Source organism: Nipponia nippon, unplaced genomic scaffold (genome assembly GCF_047370975.1).
Source record: "Nipponia nippon isolate SJK-2023a ecotype South Korea unplaced genomic scaffold, ASM4737097v1 scaffold_4, whole genome shotgun sequence".
In the NCBI taxonomy this organism is placed as follows: domain Eukaryota; kingdom Metazoa; phylum Chordata; class Aves; order Pelecaniformes; family Threskiornithidae; genus Nipponia; species Nipponia nippon.
In genome coordinates this window covers 110,897,139-110,924,636 of record NW_028262358.1, presented here as the reverse complement: position 1 = coordinate 110,924,636, position 27,498 = coordinate 110,897,139, and the positions used below count along the sequence as shown (strand labels likewise).

At 36.9% G+C, this 27,498-nt stretch overlaps 1 protein-coding gene across 2 annotated transcripts in view; it reads left to right on the top strand.

The window, feature by feature from the left end:
- ROCK2 (Rho associated coiled-coil containing protein kinase 2) overlaps positions 1–27,498 on the top strand; it is a 113,300-nt gene that overhangs the window by 58,865 nt on the left and 26,937 nt on the right. For both annotated transcript variants that reach the window (XM_087773738.1, XM_087773739.1), the window contains exons 4-18: positions 2,924–3,061; positions 5,654–5,914; positions 12,677–12,821; positions 17,235–17,373; positions 19,062–19,153; positions 19,950–20,109; positions 20,720–20,783; positions 22,592–22,671; positions 23,021–23,069; positions 23,833–23,968; positions 24,099–24,190; positions 24,444–24,690; positions 25,019–25,125; positions 25,783–25,942; positions 26,985–27,145. In XM_087773738.1, the coding sequence (XP_087629864.1) occupies positions 2,924–3,061; positions 5,654–5,914; positions 12,677–12,821; positions 17,235–17,373; positions 19,062–19,153; positions 19,950–20,109; positions 20,720–20,783; positions 22,592–22,671; positions 23,021–23,069; positions 23,833–23,968; positions 24,099–24,190; positions 24,444–24,690; positions 25,019–25,125; positions 25,783–25,942; positions 26,985–27,145 (2,031 nt within the window). The remainder of the gene's footprint in view (positions 1–2,923; positions 3,062–5,653; positions 5,915–12,676; positions 12,822–17,234; positions 17,374–19,061; positions 19,154–19,949; positions 20,110–20,719; positions 20,784–22,591; positions 22,672–23,020; positions 23,070–23,832; positions 23,969–24,098; positions 24,191–24,443; positions 24,691–25,018; positions 25,126–25,782; positions 25,943–26,984; positions 27,146–27,498) is intronic.

Below are 27,498 nucleotides of genomic sequence, written 5' to 3'. Positions count from 1 at the left end.
AGATGGTACCGTTATCAATACTACGTACTCAGTCTGATAACTTCAAATGGCTATGTTATTTTCTTTGCCTACAGATTGTCTTCTGACGTGAATGCTGTAGAAATTATGGATGCATTTTGTGCATACTTGTTTCTTGAAAGTCTTAGATTGATGAAGCAGAGTAGAGGGAAATTCTTATTTCTTAATGCATTTTCATAAGTTAAATGAGGCCATGTTACTCAGTGCTGATGGCACGAAGGGATTTTCCTACCTATTTTGAGAGTTACTCTGGTGAGCTGCAGTTTAAATTTGGCAGTTCATTTAAACAGTTGGAAGAAATTGAAACATCATGACAGTTTAATACATGAATAATCTGCTATATGAGCCAATACACGTATGTACAAATATAGCTCTGGGTAAAGAGCACAGTGGCTAGTAGCTAAATAGGCTGTCTCCAGGGGCCATGGTGGTGATAGGAGAAGTAATATCCCCGGTAGGTCTGTTCACCTGTAAGGCATGCCAAGACACACTCAGCCTTTGGGCGTGCCAGTATGCTAGTTGTTGCTTTGGTTCCTTGATTTTTGTACAGAGAATGAACCTATCTTGACATTTTCTCAAGAAATAATTTAGCCAACTAATAACGTATTGGCACTACCTCAGAGCGGCGCACAGGCTGTGATTTCTGGTCCCCGTATCCCTGTTTACTTTGCTTCTCCTATGCCTGAGCTTGCTTCAGGCTGTGCTGGCTTTTCAAGACTTTTTTTTTCCCCAAGTATTGGGAGACAACTATTCTTGTAAGTGGAGGCAGCTATACTAACTACATCCAGGCAAGAGTACACAATGATCTTAGGAATTGTAAGCTACTAAATACACTCCAGAGCTTTATGTGAACTTTCACAGAAAATGCATCTTCAATTAGACAATATCTTTTTGAGGTTGCTGGTCTTTGTGTTTTTCTGGTTTTGAGCAGGATTACAAAAGCTCTACTTCATGACATATAGTTTGTGGTGTACCACCAAGTCTTTGTAAATAATGCCATGTAGGATTAGTAAATGGGAAGGAGGTAGTTTTCAAAATCCTTTTTTAAGACACCGTCAATAGCTGGTTAATTGTTAATGTCTTAAAATATACGCGCTTACAGAGTTGTTAATGCATGTAGATAACGTGTTTCTGTTTTGGTGTTTGCTTGGAGGTTTTTTGATCTAGCTATACAGAAGATTGTTGGTTAGTGTTAAACTATGCAAGATGCTAATCCTAAAACTTTTGTACCTATATCTTGAGAGCAAAAAGCACCAATTTCAAAAACAATAAGTTCATAAATAATCCTGTTTCTGTTGATCTTCTCACTCTTTCCAAGATCCCCCCTGCCCAAGGCTCCTCCTATTTCTGCAGATCTTCCTGTTGGCTTCAGCAACATTGATGTTTACAGCTCCTCAGGAGCAGGAGACTGATGCTCCCAGATTTGTAGACCAAATAGGTGCCTCTCTGAAGCTTTGTGCTGCAAACATAATGGACTTGAAACATCAGGAAAAGAGCCTATTAAACATTCTTTCAAATAGCGTAATTTAACTTGGACACTGTGTAAAACTAAGAGGTTGGGGGATATGGTTTATTTTACTAAATGTGAGGTGTTTAAATGCACCAGAAAGTCGTAACCGTTTGGTTCTGATTTCACAAATTAGTCCACTAATTTTTTTATTTTCATGTGAAGAAAATATGCAGTAACTTAAGATGCAGTTAATTTCTTTTTTCCGCTGACTCAGACATCTTACAGCTGAATACTTCTTACCTTGATTTCTGTAAGCAACACTCAAGAATGTTAAAAAACTGGTCCTTTAGTAGTTGTTTCATAAATTAGCATAAATCTAACATTTCATTAACAGGGTAATGACTTTACCGTTTGTGCTTTAAGGATTTTGTTTCATGTCCATATTTGGATGAAGTTTTCCTAAATATTTTCAGATTTTGTCATAAAAGTTTTAATTTCAGTTTTTCAACAAGATTTATGTTATGAATTTTACACCATTTAAAGTGAATTTAATAACTACTTACGAAAAAAAATAGGAGTAATCTTTTTTGTGAAAAATAAAAATTGGAAGAGACCGAAGTGAACATGAATGAATGCAATGGATAGGTGGTGTTCAGAATAAGAAATTATAAACAGAGGTTCGTTTTATTTCTCCTTACACGATGGAACTTTTGAAGGGGGAATACCCAAGCATTTATTTTTTCTGTCTGATTTGAAGTAGGCATGTTCACTCAGAAAATGTTAAGAAGAGCAGTCCAGTTCTTCGGAGAAAGATGGTACTTTTCTCATTCTGAGTTTTGGATTGGGTTTTTTTTTTTGTTTGTTTGTTTGGGTTGGATTTTTTTGTTGTTAGGGTTTTTATGTTGGGTTTTTTTGGTTTTTTTGTTGGTTGTTTTTTTGTTATTGTTGGGTTTTTGTTGGTTGTTTTGTTTGTTTTTTGGGTTTTTTTTTAAGCAATTTCAATTTGAGTAAGCAGACTACTGGAGTCAGCTCTCATTTTTATGTTCATAGCCATAGTGAGGAAGAACGTATGCTTGTATCAGTGCGTCCTCAATAAAACAGCTACGTCCTAAGAGCTCCTGCAGCCCCGAGGCACATCATTCTCGTGGCCCTGCAGCTCCTCTTCTGGGGTTGCAGCGGCAGCTGCGGCAGTTGGCCAGGCTCTGGCGTATGTTCCTTCATTTGGCATCCTTCTTGTTCCACCCCTGGTATGTTTTTTTGGAGCAGCTGTTAGGTTTTTCTTTCCGGGTTTGGAAGTTCTCAAATCCTTACCCTGTAGAAAATTGGGTATATGAAGACCTGGAGGCATCTCATCCCAGAAGGCAGTTTGCATGTAGCAGAAGTATACTATGCTGGTATTCAGTTTTTTTACAAGGCATTTTTAAAAAGTTGTTTCTCTTCTTTCTGAACCAACAGGTTCGCCATAAAATGACACAGAAGGTTTATGCAATGAAGCTGCTTAGTAAATTTGAAATGATCAAGAGATCAGATTCAGCCTTTTTCTGGGAAGAAAGAGATATCATGGCCTTTGCCAACAGTCCGTGGGTGGTTCAGGTAAGGAAGATAAGTAAGAGTAAAATAATAATAAAGCCATAAATCTTTCCCAGTCTTGAGCTGATTTTGAATTTACATGTCAATTCAAATAGTGGTTTAAGTTCAGATTTTAATTTTTAAAGATACATATTTACAGCAATTTCATGGAGTTTTGTGTATTTGTGTTAAAAAGTAGCTTAATTTACATTTGATTCACTACAAATGCACCATAAAATGGAATTCAACAGATTTTTTAAATATCCACATAATTATTTGGAACAATAGGGAGGTTACCTTTCCATCTAAGAAAAAATCTGTATAGAAATGTAGAAACAAATGTCAACATTATTTCCAGGCTTTCCTCATGATACAGTCAATCACAGGCAGTTAGTGTTAAGAGTGCTTTAAGTAATTACTGTCTTTTAGGTTGTGATTTGGTGAATGGTTGAGTGCACACTCCTGGTCTCCTGCAAGACAGGAGGTTGTAGCAGTGGTTTGCTTGAAACCATCTTCTGTTCAGTGGTCAGTTACTGCATCTCAGCTCAGAAGTAATATGCAAGTAATGGAGAGCTGACTTCTTCAGCCGGTCTGGAACACCGTTGCAGCTGTCTCATGACATGTATCATCATCATGTTTGTAATATGAATTATGCCTTTGGGAAGAATTAGTACTAAATATTGCCATTTGTTGTAACTGGTAAATTACACCAATTAATAAAATGAGTAGTGAAAGCATATGCTTAGAGAAATTGTTAGTACTTCATTTTGTTAAATAATTAATACGTTTAAATGCTCTAACGTACATTGTCATGCTTCTGTATATTTGATAAGTAAAGACTGGCCTTCAGCTTTCCATATATTCTTCATAACCCCTTAACCTCATGTGTAAGAAATGTTTTACAAGGTTTTTTATTTAGATGTTTTGCTCTTCTGAGCATATTCTGTGTTCTTGCCTATATTCAGCAGAAATATGTAACCAAATAGATGAGTTTTTATTTTGTTCATTGTTTTTGTTCTAATGACAGCAGTTGTCTGGAATTGTTTTTATTTTTCACATGCAGTTGAGAGTAACGAGAAATGTATGATGCTCAGTTTTCAAAGGAAGGTGTAGCAAGCATGATATAAATGTGTGTGCATTTGTAAATAGCAAATGAATTAAAGTGTAGTTGCAATTGTGCCTTCTATGATGAAGTGTACTACTGTGATATATTTAGATAATGTGGTCCAGTGGGATAGGACATCGAGCTGGTTTTAAGAAAATGTAGGTCCTGTTCTGAGCTAGAAACTGGGACACATCACACTGCTTCTCTGTGCCTTCTTTTTTACGTGAAAAACAAGTGAAACCAGAGCCCTAGATTTTTTTTTTTTTTAAATGAAATCCCTTGAGGGCAATAACGAAAGTGCTGTATAAAGGCATAGTGTTGTTATTTATTGTTGTGTTATATTGATATCTTTACATATGAGAATACAGGCACTATTTTGAAATTTAATTTAGATTTTAATGACCAAATGCATTATCATATTATATATTGTATATACTATCCATTTGTGAAAAAAAAAATACAGTGCAATATATATGTATTAAAATATGTATTTATAATATAGGTCTTCTGTCACTAATATACAATAAATTTTAATCTAAAGGTCAAATCTCATTAATAACGTTCCTGCCTTTCACGGTTCCTCATCCTCCACAAACTCCCTGTTTTTGATTTCCTCCTTTCCACACATCCTCTTTTTCAGTTGCTTTTGAATTTTGTGTGGGTAGCTCAAAGATGTGAGTAGTTTTAGTTTTCAAGGTAAAGGAGCAGTATTCCCTGAGAAATAAGGTGAGAGACTTTCAGAGACTTTTTCACACTGCTCATGGAACATTTAATAGTAATGCTTTTTACTGATTTGGTCCATTTTCAGACCTGGTCATCACTGGGTGAAATCTCTAAAACTTCAGCACTCTAGGTCTGAAATGCATTTTAAAGAGACTGAACTTACTTTCACTATCATGCCAGTAGGAAACATACTAGCTGCAACCTGTACCAGACCGTTATTTTATTGTTAAGGATAATTTCTTTGTATTGTGTTACAGTTGTCCTCAGGAACATTTTTTTTTCTTTCTTATTTCAATATATGTGTTGATTTAGGACAAAATCAGTAGTGACAAGTGTTTTTGTAAATAGGTACAGAGATAAGGAGATTTATAATATACTACATTTAGAAATGGTCTAAGATGCTATTCATTGTTGAGCTATTTTCAAATCAATACATGATGCTCCCTTTCTCAGATTTGGTATTTTGCATTTTGACTCAGTGATACTTTTTAATGCCAAGAAACATGGATATACAGAAGCTCACACTACTAAAATAATCAGGATATCTTTTTCACTTTCTTAAAAATGAAAATGAGGGGATTTTGAAGTTCAATAGATTTCAAGGTACTGTCATAATTAATAGAAAATCCAGATTATCCGAGTATAAAAAATAAAGCTACTTTACATCAATCTTGAAAACATATGCTCAGGTTTAATGAAACTTCAAGATGAAGTGCTTTATTCTTTTTCCTAGCTGTCTCTGAAAAGTAATTGTGCTTTTTTTCTCTTCCTTTTTTTTAATATTGCAGCTATTTTGTGCCTTTCAAGATGACAAATACTTGTACATGGTAATGGAATACATGCCAGGTGGAGATCTTGTAAACCTTATGAGCAATTACGATGTGCCTGAGAAATGGGCCAAGTTCTATACAGCCGAAGTTGTTCTTGCTCTTGATGCAATTCACTCCATGGGCTTGATACACAGAGATGTGAAGCCTGACAATATGCTTTTAGATAAATATGGGCATCTGAAGCTGGCAGATTTTGGCACTTGCATGAAAATGGACGAAGTAAGTATGCAACTGAATAATTCATCATCTACAAAACTGTAACTCTAAGGTTGTTTTCTTGTGAATGTAATATAATATACCCAAAGGAATATTAATCAAATGTCCCACTTGGTTGGAAAGCTGTTCCTTGTCTCCTAGTTTTAAATACAAGGATACTTTAAATAGTGTAACCTTGTCTATAATAAACTGATCTGGCACACGGAAGAAGGATGTAAACTTGCTTTTTGTTATTTTTGAAAGCATGCATGTTTATGAATTTCTGAGGTTCAATTTTTGCCAAATGTCTGAAAAGCTTATGAGACAACTCCTAGTTTCAACATTAGTAACCTTGGAAGAGTTCATAAACTGACATATTTCTGTAAATGAAATTATTTTACAGGCAAGATACAGTCTCTATTTTTTTTTTTTTACTCTGTCTAATTGTTCTCATAGCATCCTCTAGCGGTCATTAAAATGAGGTCACAGTAAGGCAGCAGTAGTATGTGATACATTGATTAAAATTTATGTTAGCTATTTGTCAAGACGTATGTTTTAATTGTCCAGATTTTACCATATATAGCCAAATACACAGTTTTCTAATGGGATTGTATAAGAATATTTTATTTTTAACAGGATTTAATACTTTATCTTATTAAGGGAGACTTAAAAATAAAGCTACCTTTTGTAGTTTGCACTTTTAAAATCTTCCCTGACAAACAATGTTATGCTGTAATTTACACAATATATTCGTCCTGTGAAAAATTGTGACACATTCTAAAAAAACAGTGTATGAATGTGTGTTATGAATTGTCTGGCTTTTGAAAGGTTTCGGTATTAGTATTGGCGCAAGGGTGATCCTTTTAAGCTTATTTGCTTTAATGTGTTAGATTATTTTTTTTTCCCTGTATTGTTTAGGTGGTGCTTGATATAATCTCTGCAATCTACTTAATTTGCATTTGCATCATTAACTTAATGTCTCTTCAGCTGTATCTAGGCGTACTGTCTCTGGTTAGGGTTTTTCTTTCCTGTGACAACATATTAACTTCACTGAACAACTACAGCTGTTTATTGAGGTTCTGTAGTCTAGTTTTGTTGATATTGTAGTTGTTACTCTAAAGGCAGATAGATTGTTTACCTCCACTTTGGTGATTCACTTGCCTACATTTTAGGGGACAGCATTTACTTTAATAAAAAAAACAATAGTACTTGATCTCTGAATTTAGTCCTTAAAAAATGAATCTTGGTTTTGAGCTAATAGGCTGTAGATCTTAAGGGAATCTGATGTTCATCAGAAGAGACAATTAAAAAAGTACCAGAAAGTTCATAATATAAATCTACAAAAAAAAGGGTGATCCCTTATGCTATTTTAGGGATCCCAGAAATGGTGAACCTAAGCCTTTTTTTCCTTCTTTCTTTTTCATTGTTATTGTTAAAAGAATGGAATACTAAAATGTGGTTGATCATATTATAAATGTGAGAAGTGCATGCGCATTTCTCATAAAGAGTTACAGTGAGCTCCAGTTTGGACTGGGCATCATCAATGAATCAGTGATCTCCTAAAGAAGTTAATTTTTTAACAGATTACATTTTAAGTTCCTCATGTTTCTCAGACTCAGTGGAATGATGAAAATTTTTTATACAGGAAGCTTTAGAAGTTGAGAGGTTCTGGATTGTCTCCAAATCGCATGCTACTTCTTACAAAACATGAACACATCCCAGCTGTGTAAATAATATTGGTGTTGGCAGGATGATTTCTAGAAAATATATGCTTACCCAGTACTTACTTATTTTTTCGGATTTGGAGTTCTTTCAGCAGTTGTGCACATTAGCATCTTCCTTATGCTGTTGAGAGCCCAGGAAAATTCTGCGGCAATTTGGTGAGAGACTTTTTTGACCTTTGCTGTGGAATTGAATTCAGTGTCCTCTTAAGTCTTCCAGGCCAGTCCAGACACTTGCAGCAGAATTCCTCCTTACCGCTATGTGAAAAGAATTGCTGAGTGTTTTAGTGATCTTTTCCAACATAAAAGGAACAGGCATGTTTATGTAACTCAGTTGTGATGGTTTTGGGGTTTGTGGGTTTTTTTGATTTTTTGCCTTTTTTTTAAATCTGCAACAAGGTGAGTATTTCTATAATTGAATAAAGAATAGAGTTGGCCTCAAAGGTTTAGTAGGAATTGTAGTTCCCTTTTGGTATTTAGGTATGATAAAGTAGCCCAGGGCAGGTTTCACCAGACTCTAATGTTCAGGTTTACTGTAAGAAACTAGACAGTAGCATGGTTGGCTTCAGTAGGTATTGTAGAGCCAGGAACTGCTAGTGCTGCCTGGCTCAGTACATAATGCTGTCTTGTGCTAACTGAGCTTTTAGAAGAGCTCAGGTTTAGAGGATATCTGTTGAAAAGAGATGTGGCTGAAAGAGGGTATGTTTACCATTTGGGATTATCGCCTCAGCTCAGGCAGTTTAGCTGAAAGAAGGAATGTGTTCCTCTTTTTAGAACTCAACTTATTTCTCATTGAAGCTCGTCCAAGACTGCTGGATACTTCTTGCTTCAGGTCATTGCCCGCAGCACGCTGCGCAAGCCCGGGTGCGGTGTTAACACCTGATCTGAGCTATCCTAATGTTTCCGTACAAGCACTCTCCAGCTCTTGTTTACTGAAAAGAACTTCGTGAGGGAGCGAAAGCCAGATTCGGTGGGTGAGGAATTGTTTGGATGGTTGCATCCAGAGCGTAGTGGTCAACGGCTCAATGTCCAGATGGAGATCAGCGACAAGTGGTGTCCCTCAGGGGTCCATATTGGGACCAGTATTGTTTAATATCTTCATCAGTGACACAGACAGCAGGATTGAGTACACCCTCAGCAAGTTTGCAGACCGCACCAAGCTGTGAGTGGTGCGGTTGACACACCTGAGGGATGGGATGCCATCCAGAGGGACCTGGACAAGCTGGAGAAATGGGCCTGTTTGAACCTCATGAAGTTCAACAAGGCCAGGTGCAAGGTCCTGCACCTGGGTCGGGGCAACCCCTGATGTCAATACAGGCTGGGGGATGAAGGGATTGAGAGCAGCCCTGAGGAGAAGGACTTGGGGGTCCTGGTGGATGAAAAGCTGGACATGAGCCAGCAATGTGCACTCGCAGCCCAGAAGGCCAACTGTACCCTGGGCTGCATCAAAAGAAGCGTGACCAGCAGGTCGAGGGAGGTGATTCTGCCCATCTACTCTGCTCTGGTGAGACCCCACCTGGAGTCCTGTGTCCAGCTCTGGAGTCCTCAGCACAGGAGAGACGTGGACTTGTTGGAGCGGGTCCAGAGGAGGGCCACGAAAATGATGAGAGGGCTGGAACACCTCTCCTGTGAGGAAAGGCTGAGAGAGCTGGGGTTGTTCAGCCTGGAGAAGAGGCTGTGGGGAGACCTTATTGTGGCCTTTCAATACTTAAAGGGGGCTTATAAGAAAGGTGGGGACAGACTTTTTAGCAAGGCCTGCTGCAATAGGACAAGAGGTAATGGTTTTAAACTAAAAGAGGGTAGATTTAGACTAGATATGAGGAAGAAATTTTTTACAGTGAGGGTGGTGAAACACTGGAACAGGTTGCCCAGAGTGACTGTGAATGCCCCATCCCTGGAAAAGTTCAAGGTCAGGTTGGACGGGGCTCTGAGCAACCTGATCTAGTTGAAGATGTCCCTGCTTATTGCAGGGGGGTTGGAATAGATGATCTTTAAAGGTCCCTTCCAACCCAAACTCCTCTGTGATTCTCAGCCTTGGTCCAAGACAGTGAGTCATTCAGCTCTGATGGAGGTCCCCCTGAGGATGAAAACTGAACTGCTTTGTCTTCAGCAATTTAGTAATTCTGAACGATGCTAGGAAACACTACAGTCTCATCACCAAGTTGTCATAAGCTATGAAAACATGCTATGTCTTGTGGACAGCCTTTTTTAAAATTCTGCACTGCATATCTCTCGTAGCTGCAGGAGCCTCCCTTGAGATCGAGTTCCAAGGTCCACCTTGATCTTTGGAGGTGATGAGAAAAGTCTCAGGTGAAACACTGGCCCGAGACTCCCAAAAAGAAGCTTTGTATGAGAGCTGCTATAGTAAGTGTGCTACTCTGGTGTAAAACAGAGGCTTAGTATTTGAAACACAGGAGTAACACTTTGTCCAGAGAAAACAGCACCATTTAGATCTCTTCAAATGCTGAAGTACAGAAGGCAGAAGTCATCGTGCAGAATGTAGGGACTGTCAAGATGCCATATACTGCACAGAGAGGACTTCCCTGTTTATTTGGCTTTGATGCCAGAGATCATAGAAGCTAATCTGACTGTGGTATTAAGAGTATCCAGTACTTAAAAATACATACAGAGCAACACCCAAGTTCTTTGAAAGAACCAGTGTGTAAACGAGAGGAACAGAAATCTGGGAATATTATATTCAGGTGATAATGGACCAGCCTCCCCAGGGAGGTGATAGAATCTCTGTCGCTGGAGGTTTTCAAGATGTGATTGGACAGGGTGCTAGATCATCTCATCTAGGCTCCCTTTGCCACAGCAGCTTGGGTCAGATGATATTTCAAGGTCCCTTCCAGCCTGGGCTGTTCTGTGATTCTGTGAATGCATTTTTAGATTTGTTCCTAAGACAGAAAGTAGGGAGTTTTATGGGGAGTAAGTGCAACCAACTCCACGTGCTTCAGAGCGATACAGTCCATTGAAAACTGATGTTAGCACACGGGGCCCTTTTATCTGTAGAAATATTTTTTGTTTTACTGTTCAATTCCTTGACATCTTGTCTGAAAACTTAAGGCGTTGTTACCTGGAGTTCTTTAGCATCTGTAAAGTCATTGGAAAGAAGCTTTCTTGTTGCTAAATACCAGCCATCAGACTTGGGTAGGGCTGGCCTTTTTTTAGCACAACCTTTGCTTTCTTTGCATAAGACTTCATAAAATATCGACATGTATAGCATATTAAAAAGTGTTCCTGTTTTGGTATATTAATTATAGAGGAATGGGAAATGGGGTGTTATGAAGTGCTTAGGTGTCGAGGTGATGAGGCTGTGACTGAAGCTGAGGTCTGCAGAGAAATCTTTCAGAACTCTTTCAGTGACTTTGTTTTTAAAGAACCTTCTTACCCAGGGAGGGATTCAGGTGCCTTCACTGTGTGAAGACTGAGACTTTCCCTTGTTGTAATTTGGCATTTGGCTAAGGAAGAGATAGACATGCACCAGTGCTGGAGGCCTCATTAAGATGCCACAGTCCTACGCACAGCAGAATCACGTGAGCCCAGAGCAATTCCTCCAGTGCTCAAAGCAAAGAGAGGCTTAAGCTTCAGAGAAGACCTGTAGGTTTGTGCACAGAGTGCTGTTACAAGCAGGATGATCAAATCGTGGTTCCTGCCATGTGCCAGATCCATTTTTGAATGTTCTCAGCTTTAGATTTCTGGAGCCTTTGAGCATTACTTTATTTCCCAGTGTTAAAAAGTGTTCATCTGTATTCTTTGTACAAAGAATGCATTAGGTCTTCTGAAAAGAGTTAACTTCATTTTCCTATTCCAGGATTATCAAGCTATGCGCTATCTGGTTCATAGTACAGAAAGCAGAAGTTAACCCACTCATCATTCTGGAACTGAGAAGTTAAAGCTTCCTTCAGGTTTTAGTTTCAGCATGGAGTTGTAGAGGATGATAGGCATTTGCCAGGAGGACATTGGAAGTACTCCTTAGGTCTCTGCAGTACTTAGTCATCACTTTAGTTTTTGCCTGCCAGTTCATGACTTTCCAGGATTCTGGTTTAGTTTTTGGCACTTCATATTGTGTGTGAAAAGAAATATTGTAATTTGGTCTCTAATTTTTACATGCCAATACAGCTCCCAAAGCAAAATGTTTCTCTTCCTTTCTTCAAATATGTATTTTGACTTTAGTTGTTGCTGCTAATACTCTGTATTCGTATTCAGCCAAAGCTGACAGCAAAATGCACGAAGAACTTTGTAAGATAATTTAGAAAAGATTTGAGGTTGAGAGACAGAATAAAAGATGAGTGTATTTTTGATACTTCTCTAACTTCATCCAGGATTTAATTTCATTCATCCATCTGGTCTCTCTAGAATGAAGGCCGTGAATTTGATTAAAGGAAGCAAGGCTTGTAACCAGCATGCTGGCAGATCTGATGATGCTTCTGCGTCATTTAGTCCCTGCATTTTTAGTCTCTTGGTGTGAAACAAAGAGGATGAAGAATCATTTCATTAATACAACTGTTTTAATATGTTAACAAAATAACTTTTTTTTTTTTAAGGAAAAAAAAGCTTTGCTGTTATTTAAAAATAGCTTTTCCTTTTATTTTTTTCCTTTCTTTAAGTAAAAAACAAGGTGTGACTATAAAAATTTACCTGTAAGTTGATTTATTGTCTGAATTAGACAAAACTGTTGTGTATCTGCTATGTAGGGCCTAGAACTTATAGCTCGTCAAAATTACTCTGAAGTTTGTCCCTGAATTCAGTGAGGTAAGGAGCAGTCCAATATGGTGTGTAGCTTCATATTGAAACCAATGGTAAAAATAATAAAATTGGTCAATTTTTGAAAGATGTAATCACGAAAAACTGCTATGGAGTAGAAGGAGAGAGCACGTTATCAGGAATTGTCATTTCAGTCCATATTGCTTCTGGAGTAAAAAATAGAGACTTTCAAACACATTCCTCAAACCAAATATTTTGGGCTATATTTTTTGTGTTTTTCTGGTCTACTAATAGACTAATTGTTTAAAGACTCAGAAGTATTTTTAATTCAGCTGTTTGAATTCTTACTGTTGCACAGACAGGTATGGTGCGCTGCGATACAGCTGTGGGAACCCCCGACTACATATCACCCGAAGTTCTGAAATCGCAAGGGGGTGATGGTTATTACGGACGGGAATGTGACTGGTGGTCTGTAGGAGTTTTCCTTTTCGAGATGCTAGTTGGTAAGTAGTGATTGCTTCTGCTAATGAGGTTATCATTGAGTCTTTGCTGTGCCTGTAGCTGTACTTTGCTGCAAGGGGGCTGGCTGTACCTCGCTATCTAACAGCGTCTGACTTTGGCTGATGCTGTTGCTCCATTCCTGTTCTCTTTGCTCTCTGTCACTCTTACGCTGCGCCAGCTGTTTGTGTGCTTGCTCAGTGATTAGTTCCCCGACTTGGTTCAGCTTAAAACTAAGTCTTAGAATAGTTTTAACTGGGGTCAGCTACCTCATCATTTCATGAACGTTTGTGCCACCTCAGGGGTAATATTGAGTTTGTAGGGATGCAGAGATGGGAAAGGAGGCGGAAGGGCAGGACTGCCCTTTTTTGTTGTTGTCTTCTCTTCTTTTTTTTTTTTTTTTTTTTTACCCTTTCTTCCTTTTTTCCTTTTGTTCCTGCACCACCCCCCTTCGCCCCCCGCCCAGCAATGGCTTCTGTTAGGTCAAAATGACTGTGGAAGTATGGCTTGATTCTTTCTTTTATCTTGAGTCAGGATTTTCCAGTAAAATATACCGGACTGCTATGGCAACGAACATAGAATATAATCTGTTAAGGAGATGAGTCATCTGCATCTTGAAATACAGTGATGATCAGTATTATAGTCTAGTAGCAAAATACTGATTACAGAAGGATGGAATTGAGCGTATAATTATTAGAAATCCAGATCAGCATGTTGTGGGAATATTGCAGATCTGATGTTTCTGGTATCCTGAGCCAGGAAAGACATTTGTATATACGATGCTATTACAATCTCTCTGTCTTTCAGAATTAAGGCATTTTGACTTAGAAAAAGTGTGTTTTATAATTAATAGTGTCTCATAAACAATTTTAGCAATAAATAAAATTGTTCAGTTACTAAAATACTGGACATAGCTGTCCAGAATGTGTTCTCAGAGCCTCTTTTTTTTTTTTTCCCACTTGTATCCGAGATGGAGGGTTTTCCCCTTTTTATCCTTCTAATGAAAACTTTTTTTTAAAGTGAAAGTGGAGAGGTACAGTTTTTGCAGGAGCTAGATTATATGAGGAAGCCTATACCCGATTAGGACAAAAATCCATCTACATTTCAGTACAACACACTGGTTTTAGTCTGAGGTTTCAGTATGGGTTGCTAAGCTTAAGGGCTTTATTTGGTGTAGTTATTCCTAGAGTTTGGAGCTGTGTTAGAAAGTTTCTAATATTTCATAGGTCTCATGTATTTTTCCTCCCAAAGTATGTCTTACTGTAATATTTGAAGCTATGCTATTTTTACTACTTTTTTTTTCTTTTTTCTTTAGTACTGAACGTAATTTTTTTTCTTGTATATACTCTAGACTGGAAACTTCACCTTCATTAACTCTGTGATTTTTCAGACAACTTTTTCTGATGGGAGTGAAGTAACAGTTTTGTTTCTGTTTTGGTTTTAGCCATGCCATAATCCTACGTGTGATTAACACTGTACCCTGTCAGCTGAATTCTTATCTTCTTTCTTTGTGCTTTTCGTGAAGCCTTCTTCCTGCTGGTTTTTTGGGGGGTTTTTTGTGTTTTTTTTTTTTTAATCTGAGCCTCTTTCTTCCTCTGAAATGGATATGTGATTTTCTGTCTATGCAGTCGTCTTGAAATGTTAAAACCTGCTTCACCTTTATATTGGTAATTACAATTACAGGGCCTGGTTATGCCCTGTAGTTTTTTTATTTGTTGTTCTCAAATCGTCCTATTCTGATCCTGATTGGATTTTCTCTCTGACCGCAGACTTTGATGACCTTGATTACAAACACAGTATTTGAGGCTCAGGTCAAATTCATTTGACAAAGTGTCTAGAAAAACATGCAGTTTCTCTTCAATAATGATGTCGCTTTTCTGGTCCTTTTGTTTTGAACTAGGAATAATGTTACTATTCAAGACAGATCTTCTACTCCCACATACATATTGTTAAGAAACAGGCACTGATAAAATGGTTTGGAGTATTTGATACAGGTTAACTCTGACCTTTGATTAAACCCTTATCCCTTTATTATCCCACAGTATTTTGACTATTGAAGATTTCTTCTTTTTCACCCTCAACAACCTGTAACATAAAACAATGTTAGCGTTATCATTTCCATTCTTAAATAGCCTTATCAGTTTCAAGATCCCATTAACAACAATTGCTTTTAAAAGCCTTTGTGGCCTTTCATACTTGGTTTTCTCTTGCTAATCTTACTCGGCTTCTCCATCTCCCACACACTGGTGGAAAGTATCTATTTTGTTTGTGTTTACATATCAGTTTCTGTCTATGGTCTGAAGAAAGCATAGAAAGCGTTCTGTTGTTCTGGTTTTGGTAAAGAGACCGTACTAATGAAAACGGTACTACTTTTTATTGTGCACTTAACTAAAAGCTAAAATGTTGGTCAGAGGATGAAGCCTAACGCTACTTTAGTTTGGTGGCTTAGGGTAGTTTTGAGGTGTGGCCTAGGTTAAAGCTGCTTCTGAGACCGGAGACAACTGAGAAGGGGAGGGTTTGGAAAGAGGGAGGCAGCAGCAAATATCAGGGATTCCCCCCTCCCATGTGTTGGTATGGCAACCTAATGAATTTACTAAAAGTCTAGATATTTCATTCTGGAGAGCTGCCTGGCAGAAAAGGACCTGGAGGTGTTGGTTGACAGCCACCTGAACATAAGCCAGCAGTGTGCCCAGGTGGCCAAGAGGGCCAATGGCATCCTGGCCTGTATCAGAAACAGTGTGGCCAGCAGGACCAGGGAGGTGATAGTGCCCCTGTACTCGGCACTGGTGAGGCCGCACCTCGAGTACTGTGTTCAGTTTTGGGCCCCTCACTACAAGAAGGACATCGAGGTGCTGGAACGTGTCCAGAGGAGGGCAACGAAGTTGGTGAAGGGTCTAGAGCACAAGTCTTATGAGGAGCGGCTGAGGGAGCTGGGGTTGTTTAGGCTGGAGAAGAGGAGGCTGAGGGGAGACCTTATTGCTCTCTACAACTACCTGAAAGGAGGTTGTAGCGAGGTGGGGGTCGGTCTCTTCTCCCAAGTAACAAGCGATAGAATGAGGGGAAGCGGCCTCAAGCTGCACCAGGCGAAGTTCAGATTGGATGTTAGGAAGAACTTCTTCACCGAAAGGGTAGTCAGGCACTGGAACAGGCTGCCCAGGGAAGTGGTTGTCTCCATCCCTGGAGGTATTTAAAGGACGGATAGATGTGGTGCTCGAGGACATGGTATAGTGATGGACTTGGCAGTGATAGGTTAACGGTTGGACTCAATGATCTTAAGGGTCTTTTCCAACCTTAATGATTCTATGATTCTATGATTCAAGCTGGTAACTACTAATTTCTTATTTTGCCATAAAATGACAGAAAGAAGCTAAAGGTAGGATTGTTGCATTTATGTTCCTTTTGAAAGCTGAATGTTTTTTGTCCATTGGTCTGTTTGTACATTTTTTTCAGCTTTTGAAATTTTCAGTATGGTGTTGGAAGGATGCAGTCAGCATGCTGACTGCCCTGCTGGGTGATCCCCGTCTGCACGCAGCACACCAGGGCGGAGGAAAGAGCCTAGCTCACGCGATTGATTGTTCACCTTCTCTATTAAACCTGTGGCTTAGTTTTGAGAAAGGATTTATGTAAAAGTTGCAGCCTCTTGATTACTGACCCGAACCATTTGTATATTCAGAATGTTGTCAGTTAACTTGAACATCAGTTACCTTTATCAATACTGATTTTTTTCAGTTGTCCCAATTTTGCCTTTCTCAAGGATATTTGCAAAGAAACTAGACTGAACTAAAGCCGATGCTGCAAACCTTTGGGTGAGAAAGGTCTATGATTTTAAAAGCCACCTGCCCATGTTAATAAGGGCACCCAAGCTAATAAAATTTATCAGTCAACAAGATTTATTAATATGGGTTTTAACAGAGCAGTAACACAATGTGAAGGCTCCTGCTCAGAGCTGACTTGCCTTAGGCAGCTCCAGGGGTAGGCAGGGTAGACCTGTGTGCCTCTGAAACGGTCTTTCGTGGATTCCCTCCAACAAATGCACGTTAGCAAATCTTTAATGAGTTTTGGTCTGTTATACCCATGGAAGCTCTTAAAGATGGGGATTTACGTGGGTGTCACCCATCACGTAAATTAGACAACACAGTGATAGTCCTCAGGTAGAACACAAGATGTAATTCATTGGGCAAAGTTTTGGTGGTGGTATGCAGGATGGAAAACAGTTTAGTTTTGTTACATTTTGGGGAAGGAATATTTTTAGTAGTATACATTATTTTGTACCCTGCATTCCAATTTTTTTTTTTTTTTAATAAAAGACTATTTTAGGTAAAACTGCTTGCAGCCTTTTCTTTGTATCTTTTGTCTTTTTTAACTTACATGACTTGAACATGACTCAAAGTCACAGTCAATTTACTATTTTTTTTCAGGTGATACTCCTTTTTATGCAGACTCGCTAGTAGGAACATACAGTAAAATTATGGATCATAAGAACTCATTACATTTCCCGGATGATGTGGAAATCTCTAAGCATGCAAAGAACCTTATCTGTGCCTTTTTAACTGATAGGTAAGTGCATGTATTGCTCTGGCAGTGTTTTTATTTTGGATGGTATTAGCACATGTACACTGTAAAAATTAATTCCCTCCATTACTTTTCCTAATCTCTGTTCAGATCTCTTCTGCAAAATGTCCTGCTCTCTAGTTTTTCTTTTGGGGTGTTTTTTTCCAGGTATTGTATTTTATTTCTATGAGCAGTTCTGACAGCTCTTGTTAACAACACAATTTACGGCAGACAAATCCTTCCGATTGCAGTGTATAATACAGTAACAAACCTGTAAGGTTGAAAGTAATTTGTAAGCTCCAAGGCAGGGACCAAATTGTGCTCAGTGTCAAAGTGGGTGTTACTTAAACAAATGAAAGCAAGTACTTTTATGAAAATAAGCATGTATTTACTAGTTTGTTTAAGCTTTCTTAGAATGTTTGAACTTTTTTTCATTTGCTTTGTTGTATTAATTGACAAGTATAGCTAACAAACCAGCAAGGATATTGTTTTGGCTATAAATAGATCCTAGAGGTCTCCTGTTGTGGAACTCAGGCACATTGATATTACGCTGTGTAAGCTTGTTCTTGTTCACTTACGTTTCCTTTAGTTTCAGAAAGCAGAGATCATCTTCAATTCCTCTGATTTAAAAGAGGAGTGCTGTAAGTCCATAGTTAACTCTGGATCAGTGATGCCTTCTTATGCTTTCCTGTGGTCACTTGAATTTGGCTACAGCAGAGCATCTGGCCTTTATAGAATGAGGGATTACAAAAAAAAATTGCCTTATAATGGTTTTTGCATTCAAAGGGAGATTGTTTGCTCTATTGCGCAAGATCACAGTTACTCAGGAAGGATGTGCTTTAACAGTGTTTTTCACCCTTAGTAGCTGAAGGGTAGAGAGAAAATATGAGTAGAATTTAATAATGTAAATGCGGCGAGGTGTACTTCCACTACGTGTGTCCGTCTTCCTGTTTAATACAGTGCTCGAGCAATTTATTTGAAACAGATGCCTTCTTTCCGTATGCGTGATCACTGCTGAAGCACTTAAAGAAGGAATAAGCATCGACCCTATGATTTACTATTTCTTCTACACGCATTGTTTTCATGTCCTGTTCTTGTAGATAGTTTTAAGAGAGACTCTTCTGGTCAAACTAAAAGTTTCTTGTTGTACTTAAGATTTACTTCACTGCAAATACCAGCAAAAGATATGTCAGTGTTAGTTATGGAGCAGAGGATGGAATTCTTAAAATATTTATTTCAGTCCAGCTTTGAATAACTGTTCTGTGCAGTAAGTAAGTTAGACCTTCCTTCACTTGCGTCTTAAGGTTTGTCATGTGGTTTGGCAGACATGGAACTTCTACAGTTTTTTTTCCCCCGAGGGTGTTGGGTTTTTGTTTGTGTTTTTACTTTTTTCTTAGTTTTTGCCTCAGTACTCTCTTTCTTGCTTTACTCCCCACGTGGCAGACTCCAAAATCTGGACATTTTAGCAGTCGCAGGGAGAGTGCATTCTAAGAAATAGGGAACATTTTACATAAGAAACTGCAGATCAGTGGTTGGTGGTTTTAAATTTTTTTTTTCATTTGACCATTAAAGTGGTTAACACAGGCAATCTTTACTGAAAGTTTCTTTGCTGCTTATGAGCAAGTCAGAATTTAAATAACAAAAAACAAGTGTTGTTTTTCCTAACGTGAATTTGGCTTAATTGCTATGTTTAGGGATGTGCGACTTGGGAGAAATGGGGTAGAAGAAATAAAGCATCACCCTTTCTTCAAGAGTGATCAGTGGAACTGGGACAACATTCGAGAGAGTAAGTAAATTAGCTTTAAAGTTCTGTTTTTATTCAGTATTTGCAATAGTAGAAATGAAGAAAACTTTAAGCTGTATAAATTAAGTATTTTCTGTCTATCAAAAATCTTGCTCAAACTTCTGTATTTATCATTTGTATTATAAAAACTTAACAGTAAGGGTTAGCAAATACACATTTTTCCTACTGGAATTATCCTCACCTTTATCATGCTTTTAATGTATAGATTTCTGTTTTGAACAACAGAACTGGATGTTTTAGAATTCTGACTAAAAAGAGTGCATGTTAGGTTCTGTTTCTTTGTGGCTTTTGTTGTTTTGTTTGGGGATTTTTTGTTGTTTGGTTGGTTTTTTAACCTTCTGTAGTTAAGACAGTAGTTTGACAGTGGTCTTGTCAGTTTTACCGCTTTTCATTTAAGGCGTTGTGAACTTGATAGCTTTAGGCAAAAAAACGAAGTGTGTCAGTTCAGATCATGAGCTTGATCGTAACTTCTGAAGTCATCTATTTACTAAAGTTTCTTAAAATGATGATTGTATTTAGAGTGCTATTCCCAACTGTAATTACCTTAGCAAATACATTTTGTTCATTAAATATTCTATGCATTAGGCAACTAATCTAAAAAATAGATTTCTCTAGAAAAAAATGTTCACAGTAATATTTACAGATCTGCTGCGTGGTTAATACATATTTAATGAGCAGAACAACTTCTGTTATAGGTTTTTTAACATTACAGAGATACGAGTATATAGTAAGTGGCTGAATCTTGGAGTGAAGTTGATCTTTTTTCCCCTTTTTATAGCTGCTGCTCCTGTTGTTCCTGAGCTTAGCAGTGATATAGATAGCAGTAATTTTGATGACATTGAGGACGACAAGGGAGACGTGGAAACCTTTCCAATCCCCAAAGCCTTCGTGGGAAACCAGCTGCCTTTTATAGGATTTACCTACTATAGAGACAATTTGTATGTGATACGTTAATATACATTTTTAGAAATAAACCTGCAGATTTTTCTTATATCCTATCCTTTTTTTCACTCTAGATACGTAATTTATTCATTGCATTATATTCATATATGTCCAATTTTGAAGATACAAAATGCAGAGTTTTAAGTAGAATATATCATTTGCTACTATTTTGGTTATTTTGATGACTGTCATTAAATACAGTATTTTTATATGCGCAAAATTATATAGTCTCTTAAAAATCTTTTAGGGTTAAAATACTGATAATTTGTAATTTAGTTGTAAAATGGCTTTTTATTAGTAGCTTTAGAATAAAGTTTATACAAGATAATAGCTTGCTAAGACTCAAGTTGAATAGTTAAGAAATAATTGTATCAATTAAAAATTTTAAGCTGCTATGGATTTGAAAACATACGGTACACTTCACTTGAGAAAAGATTCAAATCCAAAAGATGCACTTACACTGAAATAAAACAAGCTTCATTCTGAGAATAGCATAGGACAAATTAAGACTTCAGAGAATTGCTTAAAATGCGTTGATTGGCAAGGTTGCCAGAGTTGTTGAAAACTTGAATAAGAGCTGGAGGGATTTGTTTTTGTTTTTGACAGGTTGCTAAGTGACTCCTCTCAGTCTTGCAGAGAAAATGAATCCGTGCAATCTAGTAAAAATGAGGTTAGTGCCTTTTTTCGTAAGTATTAATGATATGAATAACTAATTTTGTTAAGTCTGTTAAGAAAAGACAAAGTCTAAAATAAGTTTTCAAGAAATTTTGTGGGAGGCTTTTTGTCTTTTAATGGTCCTCAGTAAAAATGTTACTTTCTATTTACAGGACAGCAAGGAGGTAAGTATATTATTTGAATTATGAAAGGAATAAAAAAATTCCTACATAATTTGTGTGAATGTGAAATATCTTAAAAGTTTATTCACTAAATTGTTAACAGTAAATCAGTTGTATTTTGAAACAGTTGTACCCAAGCATTAATGTACTATAGTATAAAGATGAACGAATACAGATTTTTCTCGAATTCTTTTGGCATCTAGAATTTGTTTGGAAAACAAATGTGTAAGGCTCTGTTTGCCACAAACAGCATCACTCTTGGAAAGGTTGTGAATTTTGGCTCCACACTTGCCTGAGTGATTCATGACTGATTTATTCAGAGTTTGCAAAAGTAAATTGTCACCTGCAGTGATAAAGGAATGTTTAAATCATGCTCTCGGTTGAAGTGAGTGTGTGGAGCATGTTTATCCAGCTTTTGAAGATGGACAATTGAACTTAAATTTGCAGATGACAGGAGAATGCTATGGAATTTTCATGTACTTACTTCCTCATTATGTTACTTAAACATTTATGTTATTCAAGTGTAGATAGTATATTGTTAACATTTCTTAAAACTCACAACTCCTTTTCAAAGTTTAAAAAATAAGTAGAGGAAACGCATTCTGTATTGACCAGCATAAATTTAAATGTTTATTAGACTCCATTCCTTCCTGTCATTGCTGAATAGATGAATAGTTTTAGGCATTGCTGAATAGATTAATAGTTTTAGTTTCCCTTTCAAAAATAAATGCTGCTGTTTAAAATACATAATGTCACATTCATGATATTTGCTTTATGTTGTGATAGTAAACGTAGTTGGTAAAATTTTGCATTTCACTTCTGACAACTTTTTTCGCTTGTATTTTCTCAAGCAATGAATCTCCAGTCTTGGTGTCCTTTTCAGTGTCCCTGTTCTGGGAATCTTCTAATTGTAACAATTATAAAGTGTTTTAGAAAACCACATTTTTACATTTTATGTTTGGAGTGTAGAGGAGAAGGGGGAAGGGAGGAAAATAAATGCATCTGAAAGCCTGAAGACATGCGATGATTCCAAAATTTATTATTTATAATTTGTTTCATGAATATTTGGGTATGTGACTCACAATTTCTTGTAAATATTTGAGTAAGCAAAACAAAGCATTCCCAAAGTTAAAAAAGTGTTTGTTAGCTTCTGTATGTGTTAGACTAAGAAATTCTTCTTTATGTGAGGTCATTGAGCATGCTTAGTAATATTCTCTGAATATTGTCCAATTTGGTAATGTGCCTCCCGTTTTATTTTTTAATTTTATTTAGAAAAGACTATCCCAAAAATTCTGCTCCAGTGGAAAGTCTCTGTCTACGGAGAAAGAGTATTGCAAAGGGCCAGTGAAATATTCTTTGCCTGTAGAAATTTTATGACTCACAATCTGTGGCACGTAATTCTGTGATGGTTAGATTTAATGTAGCCTGCAGCAAATTTTGTTACTATGGATCCATATCTTTAAAATCATCAGGATTAATAACTTGTAAAGATGTCTCCTTCTGGTGATGGTTTGAACATAATACAGTGGAAGGTTGAATTCATTTTCCTCGCTTTCCCTTTTTTGTTATTTAATTGAATTATACTTGTTTCATGTGACAGCATTTTTATATGTGGGCCATGCTTTTTTGACATTTTACACAGTTTCAGAAAAAACTAAGCAAGCTGGAAGAACAGCTCAGTAACGAATTACAAGCCAAAGATGAACTAGAGCAGAAGTACAGGTGAGACTGTTTTGATATGTTTGATATGTTTGTAAAGAAGTTTTATTGCACCTTTTGGTTTTGAATGCTTAAAAACATTTTAATCCACTTTAGGAATTCCCAACCCTGCAAGCAGACCTCGCTGTAAATTGCTGGCTTAATTCTTGCTACTCCTGTGACTACTGTTTTCTTTTTTTTGCCTTAACTCTCCGTAAGAATCTCTCTATTGTTTGAGTGATTTCCCCAGTCCTTGAAGTTTCATGTGATTGCTGAAAATAGAGTATCTTCCATAAAATTAGCCAGACACATCCAAACGTTCTAATTTCTGTATAATCAGCAGGGTTTAAAAATATTTTTCAAATTTCTTCAGGTCTACTAATACTCGTTTAGAGAAGACAGTGAAAGAGCTAGATGAAGAGGTAAGTCCGTAGTTATTTCTTATTGGAATTAAGACTTTAACATTTGTGTGAGGCTTTTTTCCTTAGGAAACAGCAAATTACTTTTGAGTAGCTGTGTATTTATAGCAAGTAATACCAGTTGATTTCTTGATATTCACAAGCATGAAATTGTTGTCGCTGCTAAAATATTTTCATTGTGATTTCCGTACTACAACTACACATTTGTTTCCAGAACCCATTTTTTAATGTGTTTTTAATTTGGAGGACAGCGTAATATGAGTAATCCATATACAATTCTAATAACTGAAGATCTGAGAGTAATGTTGTTAGAAGAGGAAACCCATTCTTTGCACTGTTCAAACAGTGTCAGTAAAAGGACTCTCTTTCTTGCCCAGCTTTGCACTTTAGCGCAACTACAAATTTGTCATATTGTCAGTGGATGTGTACAACTTAATGTAGTGCTCATCCAGGTGCATGCTGAGGCCTTACAGAACATGTGTGTTTCTGTGTGTCCTGAGTTGCTGCTAGGTTGGTTTACCAGATTCATCAAATCCAAACGATCAAAGAGTTTTTAAATTGTAAAAGCTCCTGGCCGTAGTCATCCTGGGCTGGGTTTCACCACATGTTCTGATACGCTGTGTTTGCGGCAGGCAAGCGGACTGTGTCTTTCTCCGTTACAAACTAAACTGAGTGCGTGAGCTGTCTTTTTATCATTTAAGTACCATGCTTCTGTATGTAATTAGTGGTGGTTTTTTTTTTTTTTTTTTTTTTTCAATATATCCAGATAACTTCAAGGAAGAATGTAGAGTGCGCAGTCAGACAGTTAGAAAGAGAGAAGGCTCTTCTTCAGCATAAGAATACAGAATACCAGAGAAAAGCAGAACATGAAGCAGATAAGAAACGCAATTTGGAAAATGAGGGTATGTTGAGCCAGGCTTGAAGGGTTCCGTTTTGATGTGGGTTTTTAAAAGATAAAATAAATTAATTATAGCTCAAATTAAAGCTTTTTCATGACAGTGATTAATAATGTTGAATTATTTTTTTTTATAGTTAACAGTTTGAAAGACCAGCTTGAAGATTTAAAAAAGAGGAATCAGAACTCTCAAATATCCAATGAGAAAATCAATCAACTACAAAGACAGGCATGCCAACTTTATATATGTATATTTTAAAATAATAGCTGTTTGAACTACAGATTTTACTAGTAGTGGAGGGAGTTAAAATGTGTAATGGAGTTTTAAAAGTTGTTTTTTCTTGTCATGTTTTGGTGTTCCAAAGTAATCTTAAAATACATTGCTTTTTATTTCTGTAATCCATAAAATCTAATATTCTGTGGCAGAAATGGTAGATGTTATATTTTAATTGTTTCTGAAGTATGTTTTTATCAATCCTTAGTTGGATGAAGCCAATTCTTTGCTGCGATCAGAGTCCGATACTGCAGCCAGGTTAAGGAAGAACCAGACAGAAAGTACAAAGCAAATCCAGCAGCTGGAAGCTAATAATCGAGAACTACAAGATAAGAACTGCCTGCTAGAGAACGCTAAACTCAAACTGGAGAAGGACTTTCTCAATCTTCAGTCAGCTCTAGAATCAGAAAGGAGAGATCGAAGTCACGGATCAGAGATAATCAGTGATTTACAAGGTACTCCCACAAGTGTTCTGAAGTTAAGCTCGCTTCTTGTTTCAGAAATAAAATTAGGTTTTGATGATGTTGTTTGAGCTTCAGATTGTGACTAGATCAGTGTACCGTTCTATACAATATTCTCTAAGTGTGGACACACATCTAAGAGAAAATCTGTGATAACATCTGTAAAATGTTATTGATAACTTTTAAAATCACGCTGAAGGGAGATGTTCTTAATAATCAGAATTAAAAGCTGTTACATTTGAAAATTTTTATCTTTAAGTAGATACAGTACATTCTTTTTCCACACCCTGCCCAGCCTCATTGATGTTTTGGTCATTTTTAGGTCGAATATCTAGCCTGGAAGAAGAAGTAAAAAATGGAAAGAGTGCACTAGCTAAACTGGAAATGGAGAAGAGACAACTGCAGGAAAAACTTACAGATTTAGAAAAGGTAACGGCACTTCTAAGTGAACATTGGTGTTACGTTCTTATGGAATTTTTAAATTTGTGCTTTTATTACTTGAGACATGGAGACAAAAATCTATGCAAAAAATAAGCCTTGTTTTTAGTGTTTATTCTCTTTCTTTGATTTTTTTGTTTATTGTTTTTGCAATATGGGAAGTGAGGAAAAAAAGACAGCATTTCCCTTAAGTTCATAATACGCTACACTTCTAAAGTACGTGTGCTCCAGCATGTAGCTTAACAGTGCAGAAGTAACATTTAACCTGATTTTTTTTTTAACTGTCAATATTGCCAAAATAAAAAAGCTTCTGCTAATATTTTTTTCGACAAATGCGTTATTGAAACAAAAGCATTGAAAAAAACTCTTCAGTAAACTTTATCTTTGAGCCACTCTTATTACAGAATGTTGGCTGTTAAGGCAGTAATTCTATAATTGTTTGCAACTGGGGATGTCGTGCATTTCTGGAGCGCTTTGCCATCCGCAGAAAGACATTTGTAGAAATGAGTTCTCAGTTAGCTCCTTAGAGTCTGAGCTGTCTCTTATACTCTTAGCATACTTCCAAGCAGCATGTTACTGTTGTCCAAAATTTTTTCTTTAACCTGCTGTATTTAATGTTTTATTTCAATGTAATTTCTTCTTCAACAGGAAAAGAGCAACATGGAAATAGATATGACATACAAATTCAAAGTTATGCAGCAGAACCTTGAACAAGAAGAAGCTGAACATAAAGCCACAAAAGCACGATTAGCAGACAAAAATAAGATCTATGAGTCTATAGAGGAAGCAAAATCCGAAGCCATGAAAGGTACGTATTTGACATCACAGTTGGACTTAGGTGTAAATTATACAAAGTAGATAATATAATCTTTTAATGCTAGTGGAAGGCTAAGTGTAGGCTTTTTTCCTTGATTCCCTTGTTCTTTTTAAATATAATTAGTGTAAAAATCAGTCATAGTCCCTTTGTCCTTGCTTTGCTAGGTTAAAGACACGCTGCTTTAGTCTCCGAGTAAACAGGTTCTCCATTGCACACACCACTAACTTATTTTCTGTGCCAGTGTATTCTGAATTAATTTTTCTTAAACTTATATTACTAAAACTGCTTGAAATATTTTTGTTACGAGCTTATCTGTGTTCTTACTCAGTGTAGTCATACCTCTTCATGTCTTCCTAAATAAAATACATGTCAGCAACTTCACGATTTCAATATGTAGACCAGATAGAGATAGAAATAGCAAAGCCTTTGCCAGGCTTCCATAGCCACGGTGCATATTCTGGTGCATCTCATGACAATTGAAATCTCTCGGAGAGAGGGATAACTACCAAACAATTCCAGAAGATGGCTCTTACTTTTGAATTAAATGGCTTATGTTTATTGCAGCTACTTAAAAAGCTACCTACAGATCCTGTCCTTCCAGATCTTCAAAAGAAGCACAAATGATTTAGTAATAATGGCTGAATCACTTGGCATATCAGGTTCCCAAACAGCTTCAACTCTTTAAATGATTTCAAATTATCATAGTCAAAGCAACACTTCAGTAGATTTAGATGGATTATTTTAAAAAATTCACCCTTTTTATCCATCTCAGATGTGGTGCAGATAAACTGGAAGTTATCTTGAAACTCAAAAGTAGGAAATAGCTATCAGTCAGGAATGTTTGCAAAAGCATCCTCTTGGAGTGGGTTTACTGTGAAAATTTTAGTGAATCGCTCTTCAGCAATCTTTCTCTTCAGTGTTAAAAGGTTAAACATGTTGCTTATTGTTAATACGGGATAGACCTCCTCCTCCCTTCGCCCTCCAAAATCCCCTGGTTTACACTGACTGATGTCCTAAATCTTTTGCTTCACAGAAATGGAGAAGAAACTTTCGGAAGAGAGAGCTTTAAAGCAAAAAGTAGAAAATCGGTTGTTAGAAGCTGAAAAACAGCGCTCCATGTTGGACTGTGATCTCAAACAATCACAACAGAAAATCAATGAGCTCCTTAGGCAAAAGGATATACTGAATGAAGATGTAAGGAACAATGACAGAAGGAGTCTTGAGCGCAACCTGGTTTTCAATGTCATAATATTTTCCCTGTTATAGCTATATTTAGGAATGTTTGTGAATGAAAATGGCAGCAACTTTTTCCTTCTCTGTATTTGGAGCTTTAAAAAGTCTACTTTACAAGAACAGGGTTTTTTTCTGAAATATTTAATCATTACTGATCTTAAAAAGTTTTTCTTCTGGAATGTAAAATGCTGTGAGATTGACATGGAAAAACTAGCTTATTTATTGTGTGCTAATGCCTTTATTCAGGAAACAGCTTTGACTTATCAAAAAATGTGAGCATGTTGTACAGAAGTGTAGAGGAAGTCGATAAGGGA